This window comes from Lampris incognitus, chromosome 14 (genome assembly GCF_029633865.1).
Source record: "Lampris incognitus isolate fLamInc1 chromosome 14, fLamInc1.hap2, whole genome shotgun sequence".
NCBI classification, from domain to species: Eukaryota; Metazoa; Chordata; class Actinopteri; order Lampriformes; family Lampridae; genus Lampris; species Lampris incognitus.
The window spans coordinates 14,741,042-14,762,366 of NC_079224.1; the positions used below are offsets into that span (position 1 = coordinate 14,741,042).

General features: G+C 44.3%; 1 protein-coding gene across 2 annotated transcripts; it reads right to left on the reverse strand.

Annotated features, from left to right (window-relative positions):
• Positions 1–4,235: 4,235 nt before the first annotated feature.
• On the reverse strand, positions 4,236–20,957 carry sppl2 (signal peptide peptidase-like 2). Of its 2 annotated transcripts, none has more exons than XM_056292555.1 (15): positions 20,886–20,957; positions 20,119–20,235; positions 19,427–19,609; positions 18,891–18,980; positions 17,981–18,120; positions 16,940–17,082; positions 16,122–16,218; positions 15,872–15,988; positions 15,286–15,367; positions 14,641–14,715; positions 14,485–14,547; positions 14,203–14,302; positions 13,456–13,533; positions 8,202–8,362; positions 4,236–5,995 (listed from the first exon to the last, which is right to left on the reverse strand). In XM_056292555.1, exons 1-15 carry the CDS (start codon positions 20,931–20,933, stop codon positions 5,816–5,818), a joined length of 1,674 nt encoding a protein of 557 aa, XP_056148530.1. In that variant the 5' UTR covers positions 20,934–20,957; the 3' UTR covers positions 4,236–5,815. The 2 variants fall into 2 exon arrangements, 1 of the variants encoding a protein (XP_056148530.1); XR_008811319.1 differs by having other exon boundaries at positions 5,869–5,995; positions 8,058–8,362.
• Positions 20,958–21,325: the final 368 nt, after the last annotated feature.

A 21,325-nucleotide genomic window follows, 5' to 3' on the forward strand; every position in this document is an offset into this window, starting at 1 on the left:
ATGGCCAGACTTGGAGGTACTGACTCTCATCCCAGCCATTTCACACTCAGCTGCAAACCGCCCCAGTGCGGGCTGGGGGTCGCGTTCTGATGAAGTCAACAAAACCACATCATCTGCCAAGAGCAGAGATGCAATTCTGAGGTTCCCAAAACGGACACAAAACTCACCTTGGCTGCGCCTTGAGATCCTGTCCATGAATATCACAAACAGAATCGGAGACAAGGGACAACCTTGGCGGACTCCGACACCCACCGAAAATGTGTTTGACTTTATGCCGAGAATGCGGGCACAGCTCTCACTTTGGTTATACAAGGACTGGATGGCTTGTAGCAACTGCCCCGGTACCCCATACTCCCGCATCCCCCCCCCCCCCCGAGTGCCAGGGGGTACACGGTCATAAGCCTTCTCCAAGTCCACAAAACACATGTAGACTGGCTGGTCAAACTCCCATGCCCCCCTCAGCACTTCCACAAGGGTAAAGAGTTGGTCCGTTGTTCCACGGCCAGGACGGAATCCGCATTGTTCCCCCTGGATCCAAGGTTTGACAGTCAGTGGGAGCCTCCTTTCCAGCACCCTAGAGTAGACTTTCCCAGGGAGGCTGAGCAATGTGATGCCCCGATAATTGGAGCACACCCTCCAGTCCCCCTTTTTAGATATGGGAACCATCATCCAGTTAGTTATCATGTGGAATTGGAATAAGATGTTCCTGCATAGTCCTTTTTCTTTTCCTTGAGCCTTGGAGGGGAGGAGGAATTTCTACTTTGTTTTTTTTTGTTCGTGTATGTTGTATACCTGTTTCAAAAAACGTATTTAAAGAGAAAAAAAAAGTTTGACAAGGCAGCCTTGTGACCGGATTCGCCGGACCAGCTGGGAAAAATGTAAAAGTGGAAAATGAATGAACAGCACTTCTGCTTACTTCAGTTACTATAAAGGTGAATTCAAACAAGGCACTTCACCTTTAACCTTCGCTGCCCAGTGGCATCATACACTGGGCAGTTCCCAGTGATGAATGTGTGTAACTATGAATATGAAGAAGGGCTTTGCTAGGAAGGAGTGTCTATGATACAATGACCTTCCCCAAATCCATGAAGTTTAAAAAGAAACAGTTTCACTAGAAGAAACAAAAATTACATGGCAGGGCGTCTGGGTAGCGTAGCGGTCTATTCCGTTGCCTACCAACATGGGGTTCGCTGGTTTGAATCCCCGTGTTACTTTCGGCTTGGTCGGGCACCCCTACAGACATAATTGGCTGTGTCTGCGGGTGGGAAGACGGATGTGGATCTATGTCCTGGTTGATGCACTGGCGCCTCCTCTGGTTGGTTGGGGCGCCTGTTCAGGGGGGAGGGGGAACTGGGGGGAATAGCGTGATCCTCCCACGCGCTGCGTCCCCCTGGCGAAACTCCTCACTGTCCGGTGAAAAGAAGCGGCTGTATCAGAGGAGGCATGTGGTAGTCTGCGGCCCTCCCCGGATCGGCAGAGGGGGTGGGAGGAGTGATCGGGATGGCTCTGAAAATAGGGTAATTGGCCAAGTACAATTGGGGAGAAAAGGGGCGGGGGGGGCGCCAACATTTTTTTTACATGGCAGCTCTGGGGCTCTTGAACACAATGCTGATACCAGAATCAGTTTGCAATGGTTTAGGGACTCCTTTTATGCTACCTTGTACTGACCTGGGTTTCCTGGGTTAACATTAAGTTAAGAGCATAGACCTTCCCCTGTGCACCGTTTCATCAGGCGTCTTCATCGCTCATGAGGAGAAGGATGTGAGTGCTGAGCGCAGCAGCAGGCTAGCAGAGCTGATTTAAGACAGGCATCCAGTTTCTACCAGCTCCTTAACCACACAGACACCCTATTCACAGAGCACCGAGGCCCTGCACTACACAAACACACATATACACGCACCTCCGCCCCACCTGACTGAAAAGGACATCATGTCAGTGGACCAACGGGAGCACGAGGTACCACACAAGAAACTGTGGTATCGTCTACTGATGGTCCAGGTTTGCTCATTAGGTAGAACAGGGCAAAGCAACAATGCTAGGTTAGGGATTCAGTTCAAGTGAGCCATCCAAAATAAACTAATGATCCCTGCAGTTGTACTACTGGGAAATACTTTGGACAGAGGAAGGTATTACTCTACTGCTGGTATCCAGTACCCATGCAAACCGTAGTACGAGGCAGTCAACTATGTATGTGCTGTGTAGTTAGGAGGTCCCTGACAAAGAGCAATCCACCCAAGACCTCAACGGTGGAACAGGCGGAGGATGATGGCTGACTTTAGGGAAGCATCGCAACGGCTGGGAAGGCAGCAAGAGAAATAGGCCCCCTGTTGTCTTGGACTCCATGCCACTGGATCCTGACCTAGATCTGTCAAGGACAGTGTGGTGGTTGTCTGTGCACCAGTCTCCCCGTGTTCAACAAAGTCACACACAGGCGTCCTTATGTGGATCGCGGATTGGCCTCCAGAGCCATCCAAAGACCCACAAGTAGACAACCCAACGGAGGAGACAGTCATACTCGCTGCGAGTGACCACCGATGATGATGATTTATATCAAAGGAATCAGTTCATCTGGATACGTTTATTGACGGATACGTTTCATCACTCAACTAATTGACGTCTTCAGTCTAAACTGACTGCAGGTATCCCCACCCCTTATAAACAATACAGTTGCATAACGACCGAAACCAACGACCAGTTTCCTATGCAAATATGGGCAGGGCCATTAACTAGAGTTTTGATGAGGATTTGGGAATGTTTGCAATCACAGCGTTGTAAGATTGTGACAGACGTACTCTTAGCCCCCCATCGGTTCAGGGATGGTCATTCCATCTTCACACAGACGGCCTCTTTGACTCCCTGTTCAAACCAGCGTTCCTCCCCATCAAGGATGTGCACATCCTCTTCCTTGGAAGAGTGGCCACTGGCCTGTAGATGGGTGTAGACTGTGGAGTCCTGGCCTGACGTGTTAGCTCTCCTGCGTTGTGCCATCCACCGAAACTCTAGTTAATGGTCACAACCATATTCGCATATGAAATTGGTCGTTGGTTTCGGTCGTTGTGCCACTGTATTGTTTATAAGGGGTGGGGATACCTGCAGTCAGTTTAGACTGAAGACGTCACTTCGTTGAGTGATGAAATGTATCTGTCAATAAACGTTGTATCCAGATGAACTGATTCAACCTTCTTTGATTTTCCTACCTGGGTTATTGAGCACGCATCAACATGAGGATTTATACTTACTCTATTATAGGCCCCCACATTGCTGTTTTGATTTTAGGCGAGGTCTTGATTCATGTTGTATCAATACTCTTTCAACCTTACTCAAGAAATAATGCCCTCTGTTACAGCTTTCCATCTTGTGTTCATCAAAATGTAATCCGTGTGAGCGACCAGCCACCATTTGCTGGTAAGTGAAATTCAGTTGGCCAGTCAGTCTGATTCTAGTTTGGTTAAAATCTCCGCCACACTTTGCACCGCTCAGCCTGGTGAGCTAGCAAATGTAAATGCAGACACAGAGTCCCGTACACGTACAAAATACAAGAGTCTCTTTGTTGGGACCTCTTCACAGGAGGAGCAACAGGATGAGGAGAGACCTTCGGCCTCTGTGGCCTGACCTAAATCACTGCATGGGGTCATAATTGCACCATTCATAAATCTTAAGCGAAACGCCAACAATTTTTGCTTCTCAAGACCAAATGTGAGTAAAAGTAGCTGTGGCAAAAATAAACCCTACTGAAAAGGTTTTTTCATTTTGTTCATAAAATAAAAAAGACAGAAACAGGGCGTCTGGGCAGCGTAGCAGTCTATTCCATTGTCTACCAACATGGGGATCGGTGGTTCGAATCCCCGTGTTACCCCCGGCTTGGTTGGGCGTCCCTACAGACACAATTGGCCGTGTCTGCGGGTGGGAGGCCGGATGTGGGTATGTGTCCTGGTCGCTGCACTAGCGCCTCCTCTGGTCAGTCGGGGCGGCAGTTTGGGGGGGGGCTAGGGGGGGGATTAGCGTGATCTTCCCATGTGCTACGTCCCCCTGGGGAAACTCCTCACTGTCCGGTGAAAAGAAGCGGCTGGTGACTCCACATGTATGGGAGGAGGCATGTGGTAGTCTGCAGCCCTCCCCGGATCAGCAGAGGGGGTGGAGCAACAACTGGGACAGAGTGGGGTAATTGGCTGGAGAAAAGGGGGGGGGGATCCAAAAAAAACCCCAAAACACCAAATGTGAAATACAATGTTTCTTTATTATATGTATCCCTCAAAAGAGACATTAAAAACCACTTGGTGACATCAAACTATACCAGTGAATAATCTCTCCCGTAAAACGTTTGTGTGCATTTGAATCAGCGAGGGCACACGCACAGGACAGGTAAGCCGCTGACATTTAACCTCTGAACCCCAAGCACTTCGTTTTCTCCCGTGACCTTAAACAACTCTGTGCAGAACTCTTGTAACTAGACTACTGGATGAGAACCCAAAATATCTGCGCTCTACGGCATAAATATGTAAATATCTATGCTCTAAAACTGGTATTAAAACGTCCACCATTCTGAAGATGAACCCTTAGGTTAGCACTGGACAAACACAAAGCATACACTACAAAACACACACGAGCTCCAATTTCTTCAACTCTCGTGGGTAAATATCAATACACAAACAAGAACGAATGTCGCCAACATTGTCTTCTTCTTGCCAGCCTGCCATTACAAAATATTGTGCAAACGTTGAAAATGAAACGACCCGAACATCAGGCATGAGAAGCCTCCACCAACAAACTCACTCCTCAGCTCAGTTTTACTGCAGCACATTATCTACAGTAGAATAACTTGAGGGGTTTTTCCCCCCACACATACACATTCTTCCTCCATCCATGGGCATGGTGAAGCCAAAAAAAACCAACAACAATATAATGTTAAGACATGATAAAACTAAAGCAAAAAACAAAACGGCTAAAAAAAAAACTATAAAAAAATGGCCAACATTTTTGCAGTTCTCCATCAATACTGTATACGAAACAGCGTACACTTTACAATATACTCTACATTTAGATAAGGTTCAAAACCAAAAAACCATAGCATGCAAAATCAAATAAATCCAAAAAGGTAATATGAAAGCGAAACGAAAACCAATGCTTTGGGGTAAATTAAAAAAAAAACAGTACGACAAAAATCTAATCTGATACCTTTGGCTTAGTGGGACAAGGGTGTTAAAGTATCGAGCCACTGTTCCAAGTACACTGACACCGGCGTAGTCTAGAACGGCATTGGAGGGATAAAGGAACGAGATCCCGAAACGGCTTCAGATGCAACGCGTCTTTACCTCACAAGTGTGCTGTGCCCCCCCCCCCCCCCCCCCGAAACTGTTCAATACAAGCCTTAACTGAACGGATACTGAGAGTGGTGGGTTGTGGTTCAGAGTGTGGTTTGGTACGGCTAAAGCAGAGTCTAGAGGTGTGTTTGGTTCCCTTTTTAGGTGGTTGGAGAGGAAGGTGGAGGGAGGGGAAAGTAGGGCTGGTGAGTAGTTTTGTGCAGCTGTCCCTCCCCTCAATTACAAGGCCATGCCATCTTCCTCACTGGTACAATGCTGGTTCCCTGTCAACGCAGCTATTAAGAATGCGGATGCCCTCTATTCTTCCCTTCGCACCAAGTACACTGAAATATATATATATATATATATATAGATATAGATATATATTATATCTATATACCTTTAGTCCATTATGAACCAATACAAATTCAAATGAGATACTACGCAGAAAAAATTTTGACAATAAAAGTAACATGAAATGAATAAAAAAAAAAAGATGTACTAGCAGTCCTTTTTTATTCAGATTTGTTATTATCCTCTTTCTCAGTAGGTTGTGTTTCCTGAGGCAGGTATGGAGGCGGGTCCTCACTTTGATTGGTGGCTTCTGTGCTTTGTGTCTCAGGGTTGGTCGCTTGCCCTTCTGTGGGAGGTGCTGCAGTTTGTGTACAATTGATCGGCGCAAGCACTATGGGAGGCTGCAGGGGACAAAAATAGTCGACGTGAGACAAACATGAAATACACCTTGCAGATCTTATAGGGTAGGTTCATTTTTTTCTGAACCCAGACCTCGTGAGATGTCGTCGGGCGACATTTAGAATTGTATAGACAATAAATTTCACAGGTCATTTCAGTATGTACGAACTTATCACTGCTGAATTTCCTTGCTGGGCTTTAACAGTCCAATGGTGCAGTTTTTTAAGCTTTCAAAGACCATGATATATCTCCCCCCTTTTTTTTTTTGGGATTTTCCCCCACTTTTTCTCCCCACTTATACTTGGCCAATTACCCCACTCTTCCACTCTGCTCCACCCCGGCTACTGATCCCCCCTTTTTTTTTTTTGGATTTCCCCCCACTTTTTCTCCCCACTTATACTTGGCAAATTACCCCACTCTTCCACTCTGCTCCACCCCCGCTACTGATCCGGGGAGGGCTGCTAACTACCACATGCCTCCTGCGATACATGTGGAGTCGCCAGCCGCTTCTTTTCACCTGATAGTGAGCAGTTTCACCAGGGGGATACAGCGCGTGGGAGGATCGCACTATTCCCCCCGGTTCCCCCTCCCCTCGAACAGGCACCCTGACTGACTAGAGGAGGCGCTACTGCAGCAACCAGGACACAACCTACATCCGGCTTCCCACCTGCAGACACGGCCAATTGTGTCCAAGCTGGAAGTAACACAGGGATTCGAACCGGCGATCCCCGTGTTAGTAGGCAACGGAATAGACCGCCACGCCACCCGGACGCCCGCTGATATATCTCCTTTTTGAAAATAGCAAGCTGACAAAAATAGTTGCAAACCTTGCTTTCTGTCAATTTGAAATCTGTTGCACTTTATCTGAAAGTATGTAGTTTGAAGCCAACACCCAAAAGTGCAGATGGTTGGGATTTACTGTCAACTGAAAAAGTAATTCCAAATCAAATCAAACTTTACTCCAACTCAATCCTTTTTCTGAACAAACAAATTAACACCGGTGGAACCGTACAGTGGGACTCCCAAGGAGCTATATCGTGAGATATATCATGGTTTTTGAAGGCTTAAATGAGTTCCTGAGTATTGAATTCAAATTAGAAAATTCAGCAAAGTGATGAGTTTCTCAATACTGAAGCAAGCAATACAGCTTTTGTCTGTATAATTTTAAATATCCAGCAATGTTTCAATGAGATCTGGATAAAAAAAAAGTGATTCTATCCTTTAATGACTAATTAAAACCAGGAAGAAGAGAGGCGCAGATAGAGAAGGAGGGGGGGAAACATATACAGTTATTTCTCTGTCCACAAGTACTTCAATTAAGCAATTTAATTAAGTTGATAAAATTAAATTAATTTAATTAAGTAATTTAATTAGATAGTTGAGTTTTCCTTGTCTTTTTTTTTTTTACAGATAAACTCAAATTAACAAGAAGCTTGATTTGCCAGATATTGTTTTCAGAGGCATTACTGTACACAGGCATCTCTTAAAGTACAAGATGGCAGAGAAAGCACTTTAAAGATAATCCAAAGCTTGCTTTGACTCCCTCCAAACCAACAGGTGAAATAAACAACATGCTACCCAAGCAAAGCACTGTCTAAGTCTCTAAGAAATAACCAGTTGTGTAAGCAGCATGTGTGTCATCACCACCAGTGACTGGTCTATTTATCAGTGGTCTCCATTCACTGATTGCTGGTCTACCACTGATGTGTGAACACAAAAGAAATGGAAACATCTGACCTCTAGGAAAAAAGGCGAAACCAACAACAATAAAAAGTAACCTAAAGTAAGGTTATAATACTTCCATGGTGTGAAAGTGGAGGCAGAAGTGAGCCCAGATAAGATACCTGCAGCGACATTCACAGACAGCTGAACTCTCACCGCCAGACTAGAGCACACCCACAGTAAAATAAAAAGGGGGAAATTGGAGGGTGGGGTGAGAAGGGAAGGGGGCAGTGATGGGAGGGGGGTGGGGGTCGGGAACGGGGCAGTGATCAGAGGGAGGTGGACAGCAGAACAGAAAGAGGCAGTTGGAAAGGGTGGAACCTTTTGAAGGGGTTACTCAACTTGAAATTCTACTTTACTGTGCGTGTTATTTAACACTAGAGATTTTGTTGTTGTTGTTGTTGATGTTTTTGTTTTGTTTTGTTATTCAAGTCTTTTTTTTCCCCATTCTTCGGCAGTAGGCACTCATATCAAACTGGTATTCACCACAAATACACTTCCAGTCCAGAACTGGGTCAGTTCCCTGCGCCACAGTGCCACGGCGAGGCTGGTGAGCAAAGTGCAAGGCACCAGGTAGAGCAAGGCCGGCTGGCCCATCTGCATCACAGCCAGCGCCACGAAGGTGATCAGCAGGCCGATGCCATAAGCTGGAGAGAGAGAGAGAGAGAGAGATCGAGAGAGAGAGAGAGAGAGACATGCTCAGTCAGGTCAAACCCTGGCCAGTTAGTGAAATCATCGTATGCAGTGATTGGCTACCAAGAAATCCTGCAACATTTTTGACCCTCCATTGCTCATGATTGGAGATCGCCAACTTTTTTTTAACAATATTTCTATTGAACTTTGCATATATTTCACACTTAAAAACAGATAATAACAATAATTAAACTAAAAAATAAACATGTAGCTACAGTTTTCACAATCATCAAAGGAAAACAGACATTTCACATACTTCATATAATTAACAAAGAAATAAAAAAGCAGACAAAAAACAACGTAGAAGCACTCAACACATAGCAATTTCAAAATGACTGTGCACCTTGACGTCCAAGAAACTCCCAACAAAGTTTTCCACACTTTTCAAATTCTCCTGCCCTTCCTCTGGTTATGTAGGTCAGTTCCTCAAATACAGGATGACATTTCTTTCACCCACACATGTATCGAAGGTATATCCATTTTTCTCTAAGATAACACCATCATTCCCCTGGCCTGCAGGAGTCCAAAGTCAATTAAAGTTAACTTGAATGTGTTTTACTGCAGGTTTGATCAACCCTCAAGCATTCCAACTCAGGCATCACACAGCCAACTGTACCCCCTGCCATCACCCCTCTTCTCCCCACCAGCACTGACGGTCTCTGAAGAGGACAGAAGATCAGGAAGACACCAGGCCCAGATGGTGTGTAACCCTCCTGTCTGAAAGCCTGCGCAGACCAGTTGGCCCCCATCTTCACATGGATCTTCAACAAGTCACTGGAGCTGTGTGAAGTCCCCTCCTGCTTCAAACACTCCACTATCATCCCAGTCCTCAAGAAATCCTCCATCACTGGATTGAATGACTACAGGCCCATCGCCTTGACGTCTGTGGTCATGAAGTCCTTTGAGAGACTGGTGTTGACCCACATGAAGGACATCACAAACCCCCTGATAGACCCCCTGCAGTTCGCCTACTGGGCAAACAGATCAGTGGATGATGCAGTCAACATGGGACAGCACTACATCTTTCAAAACCTTGACTCTCCAGGGACATACACAAGGATCCTGTTTGTGGACTTCAGCTTGGCGTTCAATACCATCATCCCAGAAGAAGTCCTACTCACCAAACTCACCCAGCTCACTGTGCCTGCCTCCACCTATCAGTGGATCACAAACTTCCTGATAGACAAGAAGCAGCAGGTGAGGCTGGAGAAAATCACATCCAGCACCTAGACAGTCAGCACTGGCGCCCCTCAGGGATGAGTGCGCTCTCCACTGCTCTTCTCTCTCCATACCAATGACTATACCTCAGGAGACCCGTCTGTTCAACTCCTGAAATTTGCAGACAACACAACTGTCATTGGCCTCATCCGAGATGGAGATGAGACTGCATACAGATGGGAGGACAAACAGCTGGCCTTGTGGTGTGGTCACAACAAACTGGAGCTGAACACACTCAACTGTGGAGATGACAGTGGACATCAGGAGGAGCCCCACATCACTGCCCCCCTCCTCCTCACCATACTTAACAGCACTGTCAGCTGTGGAATCCTTAAGGTTCCTGGGTTGTACAATCTCCCAGCACCTGAAGTGAGAGTCCAACACAGTCATCAAAAAGGCCCAGCTGAGGATGTACTTCCTGCGCCAACTTAGAAAATACAACCTGCCTCAAGAGCTGCTGATCCAGGATTACACTGCAGTCATTGAGTCTGTTATCTGCAATTCCATCACTGTCTGGATTGGATCGGCCACCAAACAGGACAGTCACAGACTACAACGAACAGTTGGGTCTGCAAAAAGGATTATCAGTGCTGACCTGCCAACCATTCAGGTCTTATACACCTCCAGAGTCAGGGAACAAGCAGGGAAAATCACTGCAGACCCCTCACATTCTGGACACAACCTGTTCCAAATTATCCCCTCTGGTAGATGCCACAGAACACTGTACACAAAAACCACCAGACATGGGAACAGTTTCTTCTCCCTTGCTGTGACACTTACGAACAGTTAAGTCACTGTGGCACTGTGCACCCTGGATCACTATAATACCCACTGTACCAACAAACCATATACATTTATTTCAGTCTAAAACACAAATGTGCAATGCTGTCGAAGACCAATGCTACAGAGCCATAAAGAGGACCCCCTGCATTGTCCATACACTGCAACTTGTGGTGAACATTATCCAGAAAGAAGTAACTGTCAAACGACTCCTTGGCAAAGTTCGAGTACTTGTCAGGCTCTTCTGCAAGTTGTCTGTGGCAATTGAAACTGCTGCAGCTGTGTGGACTCACTCTGGTCAAAGACTGCCCCACTAGAAGGTCCAGTACATACCTGATGATATCACGCCTTTTCCAAGAGAAGGACTCACTTGTTCAGGTAGCTGACGTGATGGGCTGGGACTGTCTACTTCCAAGTGAGTGGCAGAAGCTGCCTGCTCTCAGAGATCTGCTTCTCCCCTTCGCTGAGCGCATCCAGATGCTCCACAGCGACAAAATGTCTTTATCCCTGGTGTTGCAAGCCCTCCTGGACCTGAGTGCTCACCTGTCCGAGTTCCCCCAGGCTCAGGGTGCTTGCTACACGGACCTAGCTTCTCTGGCACAGACGATGAGGGCAAACATGGACCAATGCTTCAGCTGTTTCCTTGATCCCAGTGATTCAAAGTTCTCACCCCTCATTACTGCTGCATGCTTCCTCGACCCAACAGTCTCACCAGAAGCACTCATTGAAAATGATGACAAACAAATTCAGGAGCTTCTGAGAAAAGCTTGGATTCCCCCCCCCCTTTTCCTCCCCAATTGTATCCAGCCCATTACCCCATGCTTCTGAGCCATCCCAGTCGCTGCTCCATCCCCTCTGCCGATCCGGGGAGGGCTGCAGACTACCACATGCCTCCTCCGATACATGTGGAGTCACCAGCCGCTTCTTTTCACCTGACAGTGAGGAGTTTCACCTGGGGGACATAGCGCGTGGGAGGATCACGGCATTTTCCCCAGTCCCCCCTGCCCCGAACAGGCGCCCCAAACAACCAGAGGAGGCGCTAGTGCAGTGACCAGGACACATAGCCGCATCTGGCTTCCCACCAACAGACACAGACAATTGTGTCTGCTGGACGCCTGACCAAGCTGGAGGTAGCATGGGGATTCGAACCAGCAATCCTCGTGATGATAGGCAATGGTAGGCTACGCTACCCGGACTGACTTAAGCTATTTGAACCTGTTTCAATTCGGTTAACTTCCTTAGTCCTCTAGCATTCCAGCTTGTGACTTTTATATTAAAGATATTCTGAGTGTTTGTTCCATATACAGTACATATCAAAGGGAGTAAGAAATATTTCTGTGGTGTTGAGTTGGCAACATACAAAAAAAAAAAGAAAAAAGAAAAACAAATACACTTACAAATTTGAATTTCTAACTTACAACAACAAAAAAGAAAAACTATAGAACTTGTGCTGATCTATTCTATGGAGGAGCAGCTGAACTATGCAAAGCTAACTCCACATAGTGTCTATCAACCATACACCTACTTATATCTTGGAACATTATATACTCCCACATATTATAAAAATAAAACCAAAGTAGCCACTGAATTGTATGCCAGTATTGCCTTTTAGAAATGTTCATTCGGGTCCATGGAGTCCTTAATAGAATTAAGGTTTCAACAATCTTGGATTCCAGGACGGCGATTCGTTTCATGGCGTTGGTTAGTTCAGTCTAGTTTTTTTTTTTTCCTCAGGTGCTCCTCTGTTGACATTATCTGGTTTTCAGCCTCTTCCATCCATGTGGTATTGGAAGCAACATTTCGCGTCACTTCTGACATACTGTTTTCCGAGCAACAGAGCTGGCCATCTTAGCCAGGCAGTCATCTATACTGTCCAGCTTGGAGCCGAATCCTCCAAACTCAGAGCAAAGTGACTTTAGTTCAGCTAGCACCACTGATAGATCCGCTATGCTGCTAGTAGCTTCCTCGTCTTTTTCTGTCTATGGAATGCTTATTTCTGGTGTTTGGGAACCGCATTTTCGGGTGAAGATATCAGTCTTTGATTAGTCATTTTTGACATAGTCCCAGTTCAGTTGGTTTTGTTAACTTAGGGTTTTAAAAGTTGGTTTGTTGCGAGGTTGTACAGCGTTTCCACATTAAGCCGCCATCTTGGTTTGGGGCTCCATAGCACCTCCTGGAGATGGCTAACTTAAAGCATTTAGCCAACATATATTGACAGTGACATTGTGCGATAAGCTCCTTGATCACTAACATAACAAGCCAATAGTTAAGACTGCAAGGGCCAAAGAAACAATGCCCAGACAATGGATGTAACAAAATACTCCTGTATGTCATTTCTGGGTAACTCCTGAAAAGGTAGGCGACTACTGGAACAAGCCACTTAGGAAAATTATTTCTTTAAAATGTACAGTAATTCAGCAATACTAATGTCTTGATGCATTCTCAATAATCCAGGTAAGAAAATCAAAGAAGGTTGAATCAGTTCATCTGGATACGTTTATTGACAGATACGTTTCATCACTCAACTAATGCCCCTTTTCTACCACATGGAACCGGCTCGGCTCGACTCAACTCACTTCTGTGTCATTTTCCATTACTGTAACAGTACCCCCTCAGTGTAGCTGGTCGTCATAGCAGCGCCTGGTTTTCAATTTCAAAATGTACTTTTAAGATAACTCCGCTTAGGTCTTTAAAAATGCCGGGTGATATCCCATATGCGCATTGACGACGCAGTGACGCAAAATGATGCAGTGATGCGTTTCTCTGACCAGTCAGAGGTCTACAGGGATATTGGTACCCGCTCCAGTTTTTTTGGAACCTCAACAAAGGAGGTACCAGAAAAGTGTTAAGTTACCAAAATGCCGGTACTTTCCAGTAATGGAAAACGAAAAAAAGGGCGAGTTGAGCCAGTACCATGTAGTGGAAAAGGGGCATAAGTGACATCTTCAGTCTCGCAGTATCTTCAGCAACACTAAGTTTTGCTTTTTGAATCATAAAGCAGAACAGCACAGTGATAAGCATCAGCTAGTTAAATATGTTAGATACCTACCAATGGTGCAGGACACAAAGTAGATCCTTGAGGACTGCATTAAAATGTCAAACCTGTGACAATATGCAACCAATAGACCTGAAGGAAAGAGGAAAGAGAAATTTAAGTCTTTTAGCAAGGGCAGCTACTGTGTTTAACCATAATGTAGTAAGTAGATTTAGACATGACTTGTACACAGTGTGACATATGGCTGTACTCATAATTCATATTATTTTGCCAAATTATTACAATGACCATGATTACCCCTAAATACTTGGGGAACAAAATAACCTAATTTTTGGCTTCTGATATTAACATCGACTGTTTTCAACAAAGGTCATATAAAATGAAATGTTTCGTAGTGCTGACATGACTACGAATGTCAGCACTAATCCTAACCCTAAGAGATCAATTTGTTAACAAAAGTGCTGACATGAAATTACACATTGTAGCCCTTTGTGTAGGTGTGTTATATTGTTGTGCGATGGTTTTAAAGCATATCAAAGCTTGCCTATAGTCATTTGCTGTGCCAGTGACGTAACAGCAAACTGAGGACTGAAGTAGCGTGATCGATCAACTGGCAAGTTTTCCACTCCAGTGGACAAAAACAGAATATGAGTGCTGTCGAAGTCAGCCATATAAGTGGTTGTAAGGGTAAAAAAAAAAAAAAAGCTTCAGGATCTCTTATTAAAAAAAGGAAAAGAATTAATAGGCCTCAAGTGTACTGGTGCTGAGAGTCACTTGTGGTTCAAAAACGCAGTTGGTTACCTGGTACTAAGACGTCACCAAAGCCCAGGAGGGAAAACGGCCTGTCACACAGGGCCAGGGGAGAGGAATTTAACCGTGGCACTTTAAGCACCATAGGAAGCTGGAACAAACACAAAAGGTTAATGTTACCACAGTTTTAACCGCACCAAGTGAATTGCCCATCCTGTTACTGATGGGAGCATTTGGAGGCAGAGGTGAACAGTGGTTAAATGTTATGGCTTGGTTTCTGTAAACTAACACCACCCAATGGGGGGGCCCCTGGAATCTTAAAAACAAGCATACCTTTTCATGAGTGGAGGAGTCAGAGGGACCAGCCGCTACCTCCACCATTATGCTTTCCCCACTCTGGGAAAAAAAGGCAAAGTAAGTTCAACCTTTAAAAACTGAGAGGGATGGTTAGGTGAACAAAAATGTGTGTTATCCAGGAGCAATCTGTACCTTTGTGAAGAAGGGTGTAATAAATACAAAGAAGACATCATAGACAAAAAGGACCACCAAGAGTAAAGTGCAGGCCTGTAGAGACAGAGAGAGAGAGAATATTAAGTGAATAAAAGAAGACATAGTATATGGACACACACTGAGCAAGCCAAAATGCTTGGTGGCAGAAGGGGTTACTCAATCAGGTTCACAAGGTATCCATTGTTTTGACTGTGCTGAACAAAAAAGGTGAGAAGAACACTGGACATCAACACTGTTTAATTACCACGATCGTTCACACAGTGCTCATGCACGTTAATGTGTGACATTCAAAGACAAATTAGGACGTGAAAGTCAATTTCAGGGATGTACTGCAAAATAAAAACAAGATAACAAAAAGTGCAATAAATTTTCACTCCCAGAGAGAAATAATCAACTCAGTTGCTTTCGAAATGGCATAAGTAACAAGCACTGACAAACTCATTAATTTTTTTGGGCTCAACAAACTGAAAAACCTATTTATAATTCTGGACAAGATAACAAAACACAAACATTATGGGGCTGAATCCAAGGATACATGGAATCATCACTGGAAACGACTGGGAGCGGAGTGTCTGAAAAGAGCACAGACATTACTGCAAGCGGCCTGTGACGGCATCCACCCACCTTAAACGTGGGCAGCCTGATTGTTTTGAGCATGTAGAGGCAGAAGGCTATCCCCAGGGCGTCTTGAAGCACCCACGCCCACCTGCAGGAGGAAATGCACATACACACACACAAACATAAAGAAAAAAAAACAGACAAGTCAGCCCTGCCCAGTTTCCTGGCTGGGACAAAACTCCACATCACCACCACCATCCATCTCTGACGAACAAGACATTACTCACACACAGACGGGAGCATTAGGGCGATATTACGTCACCCAGGCAAACAGTTAGCAATCACTACTCAGAGAGGGTGTCACAGTGTTGAACAGAGAAGAAGTATTGACTATATGTTATGAAAACGATGGCACCGTGGAAGCCCAGCTCACCTCCAATCGCACAGAATGTGCAAATACATGTACCTTAAGTGTAAAACAGTCCAGGTCAACTTTACTGATGGACATGCCATCGCATTGTTCACTCAATCAGATTGCACAACACCACGAGAGAACAAAGCCAACCGCAAATCAGGTTATGTCCTTTGTACGGGCAGCCATACAAGGTGTCCATCTGTGTGTATTTGACACCATTTCACTATGTACACTCACTGATCCTCATTGCGAAACACCACCCAGGTGACGCTAACTCCGATGCAGACAGCTGACAGCAGCAGCATGCGGATCTGAGGTCGCTTGTGCAAGTACGGCAGGTTATTCTCCGGGATCCTACAAAGGCCGCAAGCAAAACAAAAACAAAAAACAAAAAACATATTAACGTTATTAGAACGAGGATGGTCCACATGTATCTACAATGATTACTCTGTGTACATGTGGTTCCTTTTAACTTCAAGAGCCTCACCTGCACTTGCAGAAAGGAAGCCTCCTGACAAAAGGCCACAGACAGCTGTACAGGCCGACAGAGGAGGCCACGCAGAAGATGGCTATCACCCAAATAGCTAGACAGCAAAAGGAAAGAATCACAACTATGATAGTTAGGACTTTAATAATTAATCAATTTGATCATCTTGGGTTTGTAGTGTTATTCTTGATCTGTGTATTCTTAATTGATTTCTTTTAACTATAAAAACCTCTGTGAAATGTGCTTTAAATAATCTTGACTTTAATGTATTTTGTTTGTGTCACTAAATATATAATACACTAACACAGTCTGCCTTAGAAGAAAACAGTGCCTTTTTGTTGGCTTGTTGGTTCTGTTTTATGACTGACAGGGAGCTGAACTGCCTTCAGCTGTGTGCTGGAGAATTAGCATGCTATATATCAGTAATAAAAAAAACTTGTCTTAATCAATTATTATCCAGTTTACTGAGTAAACATGTCCCTCTTTGCAGCTAGAAAATGCACAGCATAATGACAGTCTTTTACTGCTGGCTATTGAGAGGTCCCTGGGGAGCAATAGTGGGTTAGATGCCTTGCTCAACTTTATCTTGACAGTAGCTGTTGATAGGCAAGAAACATTTTCTCAATAATTCTTTTCAGCCAGACCTACCAAGACAATATGGGGCTAAAACCTAGCTTCACTTCCAGCCACATTGCTGCTTCTAAATACCAAAGCAGTATTAACACTGGATAGTGTGTGTGTGTGTGTGTGTGTGTGTGTGTGTGTGTGTGTGTGTGTGCGTGCGTGCGTGCGTGCGTGCGTGTGCGTGTGTGTTATACCTAGACGGTCGTAAAAAAAGTAGAGAAGCACCAGCATGCTGCAGCACATGACCACGAATACACAGATCATGATTGGTGTGACATCCACTGTCTCCTCGTCTTGCTTCTCCATACTGTCGTCACGCTTGTGCTTCATGTAACGCCTGTAGACAAGGGAGAGAGGTGCAAGGAGGCTAGAAAAAAACTAGAAATTACTGTTTGAGAGCTTAAACGCTGTGTTTCAAACTTAAGCAGAGCTGACTTGTGATCCCTCGACAACTCACAACCATATTGATTTTGGTCACGGCTCAAAAGGCAAACGAGTGCAGATCAGAGCATGAAGGTAACCCCCCCCCCCCCGCCATAGTTCCAGGTAAAAAAAATCATTTGCCACTTTTACCATTTTACTAGCCATCTAATTGTTAAGTTATTTGCCATAGTAACCGGTATCACAACTAACAGTTGTCAAGCTGTTTAATATGGAGCCCTAGATGAGAAGCTCTAATTCTGAACTTTGTTGTCTTTTTGAGCTCCATGCGTAAGAGACCTCTTCTGATCGTGTCCTTAGTCACCATGGAAACTCTGACAGGTAACAGGGACTCAGATTGAGTTAAACTGGTGAGTCATGCTGGTGGACTAAAATGGCAACAGCCCTGCCCCTTAAGCAGAGCCACAATGATATATACTGGATTATGCTGTTTTACACAAAAGAGACGTATGCAAGCTCTTCTACGATAAGACCAAGCGATCAAGAAAACATACAGGAAACACAAACGAGGGCTCAAAGGTCTAGTTCCCACACAAAAGTACAAGTATACTTCCTGGCAGTGATAAACTAGGACAAATCCTCAGAAAGGATATGACTCCCCGAGACATAACTTTTGTGTAATATTTAAGCCTTGAATAAAGCACAGCATGCACGGCTAATCTTTGAGTATTTTGCATCCTGTAATCGGCTGCATGTTCTGTCAAATTATTTTGGTACCTTTGCCATACTGCATCACACCTGATCATCAAAACCCATAGAATGGGACGCCATTTGTTTACGCTATTCCCACTTACTTCTTGCTGTCCCTGCATCCAGCCCAGTAGCCTCCGATGGCAACTGTTCCCACTGCCATTAAAAAGATGATGACCATGTTGTAGTCCAACACTGGTTCATTGGGCGCATACATGGCAACCTTTCTTCCTTTCCCAAAGGTCTGCAGGGATAAGGAAACAGAATTAGATCTGGTTTGGGAAGTGAGTGATGATATGTTTACTTGATGTCAAGAGCATAAATACAAACCTAAAAGTACATGGGCTTATTAGGGGAAACTTCGTTGGAGGTAACACAATGGTCCCTCATAGATTCCTGCCTTCGACATTACATCATTGTTGATGAACCAGCTTTAACTATATATTTAAGGAATGAAAACTACAATGCTATGTACAGAGATCGAAAGAGCGATACAGTCAGATTTGAACTTAGCTTGCAGAACTTGGATGGAAGCTAGGGTTTGGAGGTCATAAATGGATGAGGGGATGTTTGCTGAGGTCTGCTATTCATGTTGTGAGCCAGGGTGGAAGACAGCAAGTATGGGTCAGGCCTAACATCAGGGCTCTCCCAAACACTTCTAAGAATAAAGGGTTCCATTACCCTTTTATTGTAGGGAGGTTGCTTGGCTATGAAAGAGCTGAACCTTCCCCTCGGCTTTGAGAAGGCACAGAAGAGGTTTTTTTTTTAAAATTATTATTATGGCAATTTTAAAAAAAATAAATAAACCCAACTTTGGATCTTTACTTCTCCCAGCTGCAACACATTTGATAAATAATAAATGGAGATGTGTGTACTCATTGTTGTCATTGTGCTTATTCTCTAACACTATCAACGTAGAGCGAGACTAGTAGCATCATTAAAAAGTTAGCTATATCCCAAAGGTGCCCAGATGGCCCATTGTTCAAATGGCTGACAAATACGTTATCCTCTCACCTTGCTTATGTCCAGCATATCAGAGTAGCTGAGCAGTGCTACGGGAATATCAATTTCCTCATACTGACTTTTGTTTCCTGCTGGTGGTGTCTGTTTTAAAAATGAAAGAAAAACAAAGAAAAGCATTAACATTTTTGTACTGAGCTTCTAATAACTTGATGCACTACTGTGACACACACCTGATAAGACCAGCCAAGCTAAAACTTGAAAAGTAATACACAGCTACATGCCATACAAATTCCATATCATTTCCATGCCTAGAAAAACATAAATGTCAATTTCTAGGACTTTTTCCTATTTACCATGGCCGTATAAACCTTGAATATTGTACAGCAGTGCCCAAGTATGCATGCCAATCTTGTGATATCCCCCTTGGTTACTGAACAGTATGGACAACAGTCTCCCAATATGCATCACTTTGTATGTAAAATGCCATTGCATACAGAAAACCCTGAGCTGCATTGCTAGTGGTCAAAAAATTCCCACAATTGAGGGTGCAAACATTTTTCTTGATCGAAAAGCAATTTGCTACTTACCAGCCTGTCTTTGCTGACAATGAGCAGGCCCTTGGCACCATTAATCTGCGCCAGTCTGACCTTTTCATAGAAGGTGCAGTTGCCCCTCATCACCATGGGGATGCGGTTAGGGAAGCCTCCCTCAGGGACCTCAGATGGGGAGCAGAGAACCGATGCAGTCAGGTCATAGATCTGGAGATGTGACTACGGAATGAAAAAGAGGAATACATATATCAATGAACACTTAAGAGAAAAAGAACTGTACGTGCAACTGTGTAAACATAGAAAATGGAAGCTAAATTACTTTCAAAGTTTCAACATTAAAAACATGAGATAAAACATTAATCCCACCAGATTAGATTAACTGGTAGACATTCTAGATCTATAAATTTAGAACCCAGAGAAATAAGTACACTTTGCATGATATTCAGAGTATGTGAAGGTAGACCTTCATCATAACCACTTTTGTTACAGTCATAGAAGATTTGGAATGAGGCCAACCAACACCAGCTCATGACTGTAAATTTAACCTAATGAGAAAGCATTTATTCTCATTTTATTTCTTTGACTGGGTATGATGGACTTTTAATTGTGTTACAAGCGAGCTAAACTTTTAGGTTTCAAAAATCCACAACTTGAATGTGTTAAAATGAATCTGAGCCAACCCCAAAATGAGGATACATTTATTTTGATGTTTATAACCATTCACTTACTGCCTTATTGAGGTCCTGAGGTAGGCGTGCCCATTGTGAGTTGAAGAATATGCAGTAGTCCTTTCCTTTGCTTTTGCCCTTATCACTGAAATGGGCCATGCCATACTCACCAACGACCTGTCAATATAAAAAATCGATGTAAGAACTTCTAAATCAACAAGTGATCCTTAAAGTGCTGATGGAATATTTATTGATTCACCTCTTGTGCAATACCTTATAAACTCTTGCAAAAATGCCTGTTTTACAAATGTATTGTAAAGCGCTCCCCCACGCTGTTATAGAACGTTTGGACCTCATTTTAATTAGAAAAGGAATGGGCCATTGATGTCAACACTTTGCTGCTGAAACACTCCTCGATTCCAACGTATCGGTAATGACTGTGCCCTTGTGCTCTAACGTGCACTTACTCTCTTGTAACTCCTATAGCCGTCATCTAACGTGTCAGTTTAATACTAACGGCTGTACAATTGACACTGGTTGTCAAAACGCTCCCAAACTCAAAACTTTGTTTACGGAGTTGTCTGAATTACTAGGTGACATTGCGGAGACATCAAAACAACTGAGTTTGGTGATTTGTTTAAAACAGTTAAATGATGTGCGGTAGTTTAACGGGCCCGATCGGTGATCTCCGCAAGCTAACATAGCCGTAGCATGTAAGCTAACCATGCAAGGTCCAAAAAACTATTTGTTCCTCCACAACACGTGTAGGCAGCGACAGAGGTGAACGCAGAACCATTTTGCGAAGGGAACAGTACAGCGTCTCTCACCTTTTGTGTTAAAAAAGCGGCCCAAACCAGGGTTATAGGGACCCTCATGACGCTTAGCTTGTTGTTGTTGTCTCCTCCATCAACCGCACTGCCCGGTCCACCTAGAGTGCGCTCACCAGCTGTTTCGCTATAACCCGCCCATTTTTTCATTTGTGAGTTTGTGATTGGTCAGCTCTTTCTTCTTCTTCTTCTTCTTCTTCTTGATTCTTTTTAGTGGCGGTTTGCGTCCGAAATGTCACATTACGACCATCAACTGGATTTAAACTAAAATGTCCACTGACAAAATAACGCCACCCCCACCGTTTCCCACTCAGGTGTCTGAGAGGGACTGAAAGCCTCTCAGCAGTTGCTGCAGTGCTTGGTTATCCTCAGCCTTGGACGGCTAAACCCGTCGCTTGATTCGTTCAAGTCAAAGTCAATCCAAAAATAAATTCGTTGAC

Coding starts and splice junctions, on each gene's coding strand:
- sppl2 (XM_056292555.1), bottom strand. CDS start 20,933: ATGAGGGTCCCTATAACCCTGGTTTGGGCCGCTTTTTTAACACAAAAG. Junction 15,989..16,121: donor CTTCCTTTCTGCAAGTGCAG/GTGAGGCTCTTG, acceptor CGGCCTTTGTAG/GATCCCGGAGAATAACCTGC. Junction 14,548..14,640: donor TTACACCCTTCTTCACAAAG/GTACAGATTGCT, acceptor TTTTTTTCCCAG/AGTGGGGAAAGCATAATGGT.